The following is a 9,956-nucleotide window of genomic DNA, read 5'->3' on the forward strand; positions in this document are numbered from 1 at the left end:
ATAGCATTGCATAGTAATCTCCCGTAAAGGTTTAACTCCTTTCTAGCGTTGTAAGTCTGCAGACATACCGCTGTGCCATTGGGAGGGCAATATAAGAAAGCCAAAGAAAATAATGATGGGATATTGATTTAAAGGAAGGAAATAAAAAGATGATAAGAAGAGATATAAAATAGTTAATATGAATAAGTTTAAGTTAAAAAGCCATTGAAAGAAATAACTTGAATAATCATTAAAAAATAATAGAAAATGTTAAGAATCAGAATAGAAAGAGAAATACTTTTCAAATTAGGTTGTGTAAATCCTTTTGGTATTAATAAACAGTTGATCTTTTTATCATTTTCTTTTTTAATTTTTTTAAAATTGATCAAAATATTTTATTCAACGTTTTTACCTTGTCCATATTAACTGTTTTTTAATTATATTTATGTCTTTATTTTTAATCAATTGCTCATCATTATTTTCTTTTGCTTTGTTATATTGTCACTGCTAAGTTATATTTTTTTTCTTGTGTGTCTATTATATTACATTCTTTTTCCGGGCATTACTTCCTTTCTGAGCATCCTGCAGTAATTTGTCATTAACCGAAAGGTTTGCTTCTGGCTTGTAAAAAAGAGTTTGTCAAACCATCACTAAGGAAATAAAAAATGAAGATTTTTAAAGTGACTTATCTCCAAAAATGTAATTTTTTATTTTATTACCTTCACATTTTTCTGTTTATTCATATAAATACATATTTATAATGGCTTGTTATTTAGATCCAGTCTCAAGATACTCAGCTTATTTCTTCTTACTCATAATCTTAGCATTGTGTATACCTTTTATCTTCTTTATGATACAGGTATTTTTACAGCTGAACTAATAGTGCTTTTTTCTTGAATGGTTGGGTAGTCTCAGAAGCATATGCTTATTTCTTTGTTGTCATTTTGTCTGATTTTTCAAATGCATTTATTGCTTTCACAATAAAAGCAGAATTCTGAATACAATAAAGAGACCAAAAATATCATTTGAAATAACAGCCAGTTGTTAAGTGTTAATGAAGTTCATACCAGTAATTTGAAAATCAAAAATGAGTTAAGAAAGTCCTCTGCATAAGTAAATCAAAATAAATTTATTTGTTATAAAGCAAAATTGTTGTCAGACTTCATCCTAAGCATTATATGTTTGTTCATTTGTATTTTACTGTAATCAAAGATCAAAGGGATTGAGGAGTGTTGACTTAGCTTATGTCATGTGGTTGTAACATTTAGTATTTCATTGAGTCACATAACAATTATATAAAATTAAAGTATCAGACTTCTGTTTTTGGAACAGTTTAGTGGTCTGTACCATGTGAGGTTTCAGATAAGTTTCAAAGTTAGCCAAAATGGTTACTAGTAATGTACCTGATGTAGGGCTCTGTATATTGTTCGAGTGTTATCAAGCTCTTGATACCATGTCAAACACAAATATCAGAAGTGCTTATACATGTAGTCCTGCCTGTGCATTTTCCTTTGTATAATTTCATCCAAAGGGATGCATTTTTGAGTTCATTCAGTTTATAGAATAATTGTTTTTCAACCTCATTATTTTGCCACATCTAACATTGTTATCCAGGTAATCTGTTTTAAATACTTTAAACAATTTCTAATTCAGCAAATAAATGCCATTTGCAAAACATTTCAGAAATAAGTTATTCAGCATATTGATAGAATGTTATGCTAATTATTGAATATGGTTATACATTTTTACTTTGCACAGGTTATTCTTGTAGTAATATACAATTCTCATCACTAAGGCAATGCTTCAAACAGTATAGCTAACTATCAAAGGAGTACAACAGTAGTTATAATCACTCTGAATGTGTAGTGCTGAAAACAAATTGAAATACATGTTTAAGAACATGATAGATTTGGTTGTTTTATAGATTTTTAATTACATTTTTCATGATGCCTAAGAGATTGGTATTTGAAATGGTATAATTGTTGCTATAAAATATCAATTTAAATAATGGTACAACACAAGAAGAAGCCTTCTTATATCATATGAAATATAATTAGAATATAAACATTAGGTATTAAAATTAATTACAACTCTGCTAGCCATAAGAATAAAAACAGAAAATAAAGTTATTTTTAAGACAAAGTTTAGTGTAAACTACATAGGAACAAATTAACACTTAAGCAAGGTAAGGCGGCTTTCACATTTGAAACTATAAATTGCAATAAATTTCAGGTAATCTATCAATTTACCTTCATATTTATTGATATTGTCTTTTGGTAACACATATTTTTAATTAACTGGGAGATAGTCACTAGCTCTAGTTTGTAAGATTTCGATAAAAGTGATGAAAAATCTCAAACCGATGTCTATAATCTAAGGCAGCTTGGTGTGTGTGTGTTATTGATTTTTTTTTACACATATGATTTCAGTTGATGATAAAATTAATTTATGCTTATGCTATGACAACATTTTATATTTAATAGTAAGGTAGCCTCTAACATTAACATTTAGGAGTGCTAACAATTATCAGCTAACAACCAGTTGGGTTCATTCCAGTAACTTACGTGAACTCAGTATTGAAAGAACCTGTTTTACCATACCCATTTTTCTTCTCTCTCTCTTTCTGTAATCTTATTTGCCTTTATGCTTACATTTGTTAGTATATAAATATTTATTTCCTAAGCAAATGACTTATTAAAAATAACTGTACTTCATCTGTTATGTTACTCTCTTCAAAAACAAAACTGAAAAACTTAATACAGAAAATAGTATATTTTCCTCAAATCAGTAAATGCTCCACAAACCACTTAGATAAAGGTACAGTTGAATCAATATTTGCATTTTCAAATATATTATCCAAACCAACTCAAATTCTAATACATAAAACCTGTAAGTTAAATTTATTTCAAGCAAACTCTCTTTACAATCTTGTTTGAAAAGATTTTCTAAATGTTTTGAATATAGGCAGAAAATGAAGCATTGTTAAGGAGTGAATTAGGAAAAGGTAGTATGTTTTTAAAACCAAAGGATGGGGCTTCAGTCAGACTATCAACCAAGTTTCAAAAGGACAGGTAGGCTTGGTTTTTGTTTGTTTTTATGTTTACAAGTATGAAACAGAGCACATTTTTTTGTTGGAAATTAGATAATAAGTTACCATTTTAAGTAAGATTTTTCATGAGTTGCTGTAGGATATATTGTTTTCCAAGAGAGAGAGAGAATTAAAGAAACAATATCAAAACCATAATAGCATTGTGAAAGAAAAAGGTGTGTGTGTTAATAACATATACTGGGAGAGACAAAAGTGTATTGTTTTATGTTTGTTGGTAGAAAGGTTATTATACCCATCACACACCAGATATTCAGTTGGAAATCCTTTAGATATTTGTTTTGCATGATAATGTGTATTTATCAGTCCTTAGCCTGTACATGACAAATCTCTTCATTGTTAATGACAATATGTACAGCTGATATCAAGGTATCATATATATATGTAATTTACTTTTTTCTTCTGAGGTTTTTGGCTGCTATGTAAAAGATTTGTATTTTTTTAACAAATTTTGAATACAAAAATTTCAATACACATAAAACAATCATAACTATATATTTAGCAAACTTTGTGATGAAGACTATATGTTCAGTGAATTTTTTTAAAATAAGCCAAAGGATAATTACTAAGAAAGAAAGCTCATTTATAACAGCTTGTTTTTTGTTGTTGTTTTTCAAACACTACGTTCCTTTATAATTTTTTCTAAGTACTTCAAGGCAAACAATAGTGTGCTAGCTCTTTCAGAGTTATTCTCCAACAAGACTTACAAAAAATCTTGTGTATATATTATTGTTCTTAATTTAGTACAGCCTAGCAAACTAGTTGAGGATTCATTTATATGCATTTGCCATGAGACCATTGTGCCTCATTAACACATGTAAAATAGGCATAAAAAAACCTCAGGCTACTTAGGATATGCTGTCTGTTTTTGCTTGGTGATCATAACATACTAGTTAATGTGCTCAGACTGCAAATATGAAAGTTCATGGTTTGCATCCCAGTGTTGTATAAATGTGTTCTGAACTTTTGGGCTGTAGGTGTGCCAAAAGAGTGATAATTGAATCCCATTATTCAACCAAGAGTAACCTAAGAGTTGACTAGCTGCCTTCCATTTTGTTTCTCTTATCAAAATTATAGACAGTTTTGTGCAGATAGCTTATATGTATATGTGGCATTTTCAGGTGAACTGATTTCCTCACAAGTAATAGATAATTATGCTAAATAACAGCATGGTCAAACAAGAAATTTTAGTGTAATATTAATTTGAAAAACTGAGTTTTAAGTGGTAAGATACAACTAGACTGCACATATGTGATGCTAATGTAAAACAGTCTATATTTTTACACAAAGCAAAAATGAAACAGTGTTTGATCTTGTATACCGAATAAGTGCACAGATCTCCAGCTTTCTCAAGATAGATCTCTGTCAAACAAATCATGTTAAAAACCTAGTATAACTGTGTAGTACTTACACTGGAGACCTTGGTTTTATTATGTTGTAATAGCATCACCATGACTAGACATTCTCCCACAGCATTTATCAGCTGTGGCATACGCTCGACCAGCAAAGAATGTCTCAATTGTTGGTCCTCGGGTAAAGTAGATGTTATCTGTTATTGAGAGTAATGACATAAAGGCAACTAAAAGGAGGTAATTTCAAATATTTTCTGGACCACATTTTTTTGACAAAACTATGTAGAAACTAATTAATGAAATTTTTTGAACATTCCCATATTGATAAGTGCAGATAGGAAATATATGATATGCCTGCATATCATACATATACTAGCCTTTTTGCAAAAATTCTGAAAATAACAGTTTTTGCTTTTTTTTGGTGCATCTAAACGAATATTCTGATTTAATTCAATTTTAATTTTTGAACTAATGCCTTGATTTTTATTACATAAACCAAGAAAACAAATATAAAATGAGAGAAAATTAGAACACATTTTGTTACTTAATTGTAGGTGATATAAAGTAGACTGTGGCATATAACTACTGCTAACACTGCCTGACATTTGTGATAATTTTATGATTTGATTAGCTGCTATTGGGTAATACCTTAAATGAAAAGAACTACTCAGGAAATTGACAGAGATTAATGTGAAGGATATAATATATACTCTAATGGAAGTGAAGTTAATTAGTTATACTGCATGTAGAATCATTCATATATTGTAAAAGTACAAGTAATTTTACAGTATATATTTTTTATTTTTCAGATAGTTTTTTAATAGATTTCAAATTCTGTCAGCTTCTTAAGTTATATAATAATTTGTTCAAGCTACAGTATTTTGAATATGTCTTAATATTAGGAAAACAATGGTTCAGTATATCTAGGGATTCAATCTATACATGCTTTTATAAATGTTCACAAACATGTATATTACAAATAGAACAGTTTTCAATACTATAAGAAGCTTAGATTCCAATACAGTATCTTACCTCTGCTTACAAAGTAGTTTTTTTCGACTAGCACTGCCCTCTATTGGCACAAATTTTCAATGCACGGCACTAGCATTCCATCTCCTGCTTCTGTATATCAACATGCAAATGATCATACAGCAGCTCTCCATCAATAGAAGCACAACACCATTCCAATCCTAACCAGTGCCCTATTCACATCTACACTCAGTAATCACTTCTTGATTGGCATTAGTACTGTACAGACATGCTGGTTTTTGCTTGAAGATTTGTTGATGTTTTCTGTTATACTACGGACTTCATTTTGTTTTTGTGAAAGGTTGGTTTTATTTATTTTTTCACACTTTTCTTACTTTCTGTCCATCCTATGACCATGATTGATGTTAATTACATTGTAGCCCTTCCTACTGCAGACCTGATGTACCAGGTGTTGGTTGTGTGTCTTCATTTTATTGTTATCTATGACTAAACAATTATGTCACAGGTTTGGGTTATGCACACCATAGAGAGGGGTGTTTCGTAGGACTGCTAGTAGTTCTCTCTAGTGGTTTTTGCTTCACAATCATGTTCTTCTTGGACTGTACACTTATGGACTAACATGAATAAAGTAAACAGAGATTGCTGCTCATCTCCACGTTCCATGGCATTGAGACTATTCCTACTGCGGACTTGATGTACAATTCCAGATGGCGTCAGGTTTTGGTTGATTGACTCCGTTGATGTGCTAGCTCTGCTTTTCAAAATAGGGTATTGTAGTCACCTGTTCCATTGTCTTTGGTGTTGCAGTCCTCCAGACTCACCAACACGTTTTCCCTTTTCTTCTAGTGGAGTATGGGAGTCCTTACCACTGACTATCATGTGTAGATGGCATGAACCCTTCCTACTGAGGACCTAATGTACAATTCCAGATGTCACCAGGTTTTGGTTGAAGCACTCCACCATGTCATGAATATATATATATATTATTGCTGTTTTTCCTCAGGCTGAGATGTTCCTCATCCCTACCATCCTACAGATGTACATTCCTGGTGGGTCTGGTGTTGGTTGGAGATGGTTCAGCTAAGTAAGTCCTCACATGTTTGCTGGCCATTATTTTTCCTCCTACCATGGACTGGGTGACAAATGGCCACTGCCACTAGGTTTTAGACTGGAAATGTACCCCAGGTTTGTGGTCCCTCTTCTTACCATCTGTTTGATGTTGGTTCCAGGCAGATCTGGTGTCTGCTGTAGCTGGATGCAGCATGTTTTTCCATTTGTGTATGGCTGGATATCCTCCTCCTACTGTGGACTGGAAGTACCACGCCCATTGCCATCAAGTTTTGGACTGGAGATGTCATCCTGCCAGATCTTTCCACCTTCCTACCATCTGTTGGATGTCAGTTCCTGGAGGATGTGGTGTTGTTTGTGTTGGAAATGTGCACAAGTGGAGACATATTTTGGTACATTTTGAAGTGAAGAGATAAGTGATCTTCTATCTACTATGGAAATGATGTACCATTCCAGATACCACCTGATGTTGTATGAGGTTGAACTACTACTACGGTCTGTCATGCTCTAGCCACTCGACACCCAGGAGTCCCATTCATCGTTCATATGTATTCTGGGATTCCTTCCTGCTTTTCTGCCTTTTATGTTTGAGACACTGTCATAAAAGAGTGAAAATTATACCTGGATAAGATGTGGTGCAGTCTTCTGCTGAGGTGTGATGTTTTCTCTTTTGGTTCAACACCTACTAGTCTCTCTATGGGCACTTTCTAAATGGGGATCTTTTTTGTTATATGGCCCTCCAATGGTTCATTGTGGGATTCTAACTATTTGTGAGCGGAGGTAAGACATGGTATCAGAAGTTAACATTTTTCTACACTGAAAATGTATTTCCTATAGATAGTTACCTCCTCTCACATTACCCACAGCCTACCCACTTCTGATGGTATATGATGTAGGTCTTCTGACCAATCTCAAAGTGATTAGTGAGTGTAGATGTGAAGAGGGCACTGGTTACGATGGGATGGGTGTCATGCTCCTATTGGTGAACAGCCACTACATGATCATTTACATGTAGAGATGCAGAAGCTCGAGGTGGGAGGCTAATGGTATGCATTTAAAATTTGCACCAATAGAGGACAGTGCTAGTTGGGAAAAGTTATTTTGTGAGAGGAGATAAGTGTCTATCAGAAATACATTTTCATTGTAGGAAAATACCAACTTTTTATTATATTTTTTTACTGTTATAACTGTTAAGTATATTTTATTGTACATATAACACATTCACTTTGTTGGAAGTGTCTACCATTGTATGAAATTTATAATAGTAAGACAGAAATTTAGATGCATTTATAAATAGTCATAAAGATGAAAGTCCACAGTTTTGTGGATGTGATCACTAAACAATTTAACTGATTAAACAAGAGCACTGTCAGAAGTGATCCAAATGTATATCATATAGTTTGACTATTCTAAAAAAAGGTAGACCATGCAATATTGCACAATATGTTCTGAGAATAACTTTAATAATTAGGCCAGATTTATAGGTTGAGTAACATCTAGACATTTCTTTATGTGGCTTCATAAGATCATGCCAATATATCACCCAGAAAATATTTTATTAAGAAAAATGAGTGAGGCATGTTCCTGCTGAAAATGTGTCCTATACAAAAGTGACATTTCTGGTATAGTTCTTTAACAAAAGTGTTCTAAGGCATATCTAGGTACAACTAAGTGCCTTTACATACTGTATTACAGAATTACAGGATGTTAAGAAAATACTACATTTCTTTCCAAATGTTGAATAAGATTTGTACACATTTCTTTTTGGTATCTGTAGTCATTTTCCAACAGCTATTGTAAACTTTCAATGTTCTTGTCACTTGTGAAAAACCATTGCATTATTCACTTGCTATCTTTATCTTGCATATGGCAGCATATCTATGCAAATTAAACATTAAATAAATTTCTGTAAATACTTGTGATCTACTCAGGTCATTACACTTGCATTTGTTTTCATTTCCAGTTTTCTACTGTACAGATGATGAAGTTTCCTCATTATATTTTCATGAATGATATTCACTGAAATTCTCTATACATTTGGATCTTTGATTTAAATTGTCCATCAGCATCATATAAACTCACTCCAGTTAGTTATGACTTGTACACTATAAAACTTTCCAGTTTCATAAAATGTTTTTTGTAAACAGTGATTCAAGCCAGATTTTTGTTTTCCACCTGCTTCAGCTTCAAACAGAACCAAAATTATCAGCTTGTGTGTTCCAAAATTTTTGAATGCTTTATTTTGTTCAATTCTGGTTTGAATGAAATAAAATACTGGTTACTACTGGTGCAGGTTTTCTAGTTAAGTGGAATTATATTGGTGTTCATATGTTTATATTTTCATGAATAGCATTGCACAAATGGCATGAAATACAGATATCTCTTCACTTCAAGGGAAAAGTATGATATTATCTGTTTACATCAAACCCAAGACTTCAACTTTCAGTATAGAAAATAATCAAAATAAATAAATAAGTATCTTGAGATAGCAATATGGTTTTCACTACATGAAAGAACATTATTCATATATATCAAGACACATGGCAGTGTGTTGTGCAGCCAAAACAATCTGCAAGACACACTGTGTGTTACTAACAAGAGTGATAGTTTAGCAATTTACCACTTTCTGCAACTCAGACTGTGGTAATCCAAGCTATCACATGTTCATTGGATGTGCTCTGCTGGACCCCTACTTCACATACTACCAAAATTCAAAGCAATCCATTAAGAAATACATGAGATATAAAATCTCCAATATTAATTGAAGTTATTCCTTTTTTTTTTTTATTCACACCAAAAGTACAGAAACTTTATTTGATAGAAAAACATACTTAACTTTAATGGATTTTTTTCAAAGTAGTACACTGATAGATCTTTACAACCTATGATTAGGTGTCACATTTGGTCTAAATATATGACACATGTGCAAATCTATTCAACAAAAACCACTCAAATTTGACGAAAAGTTTTGCATATGCCTACGCAAAAAGTCACGTGAGCTATCGGTCTAACATTTTTACTACAGCTTCACCTAAGAGTAAAAGTGGACAGTTTTTAGTTTTTGGTCCTTCAGATTAAAGATAGCTGATTTAGAGCAACAGGGTGAAAGTACATGCAGATACATAAGTATTGGTTAGGACAATCAAACTAGATTAGCAGCTTCTAGCTCTAGTTTTCAAAAAAATCATATGGGTGAATGGTTATTATTCATTATTGATTGCCAACTTTTAAGCATAAATTTGCTAAATTTTATGAAATTCTCCTAATTAAAGAGCATTTAGTGTCACATGATATTAGCTTAAGTAATTAGCATAAATAATGATATTTGATATAGCTGTACCAAGTGAATGCAGGTGATGACAAGAAACTGTTAATCTAAATTCCGTGGCAATACTATAATGGAAGTTATTAACACTTTTAAAGAGGAAAAACTACCACCATATATTTTAAAGAATCTGGTT

At 32.1% G+C, this 9,956-nt stretch overlaps 1 protein-coding gene across 1 annotated transcript in view; it reads left to right on the forward strand.

Moving 5' to 3' along the window:
- LOC106465789 (IQ domain-containing protein G-like) overlaps window positions 1–9,956 on the forward strand; it is a 41,404-nt gene that overhangs the window by 7,495 nt on the left and 23,953 nt on the right. The window contains exon 4 of the mRNA XM_022393722.1: window positions 2,944–3,050. Within this exon, the coding sequence (XP_022249430.1) occupies window positions 2,944–3,050 (107 nt within the window). The remainder of the gene's footprint in view (window positions 1–2,943; window positions 3,051–9,956) is intronic.

The sequence above is a fragment of the Limulus polyphemus genome, unplaced genomic scaffold, assembly GCF_000517525.1.
Source record: "Limulus polyphemus unplaced genomic scaffold, Limulus_polyphemus-2.1.2 Scaffold2051, whole genome shotgun sequence".
NCBI lineage: Eukaryota > Metazoa > Arthropoda > Merostomata > Xiphosura > Limulidae > Limulus > Limulus polyphemus.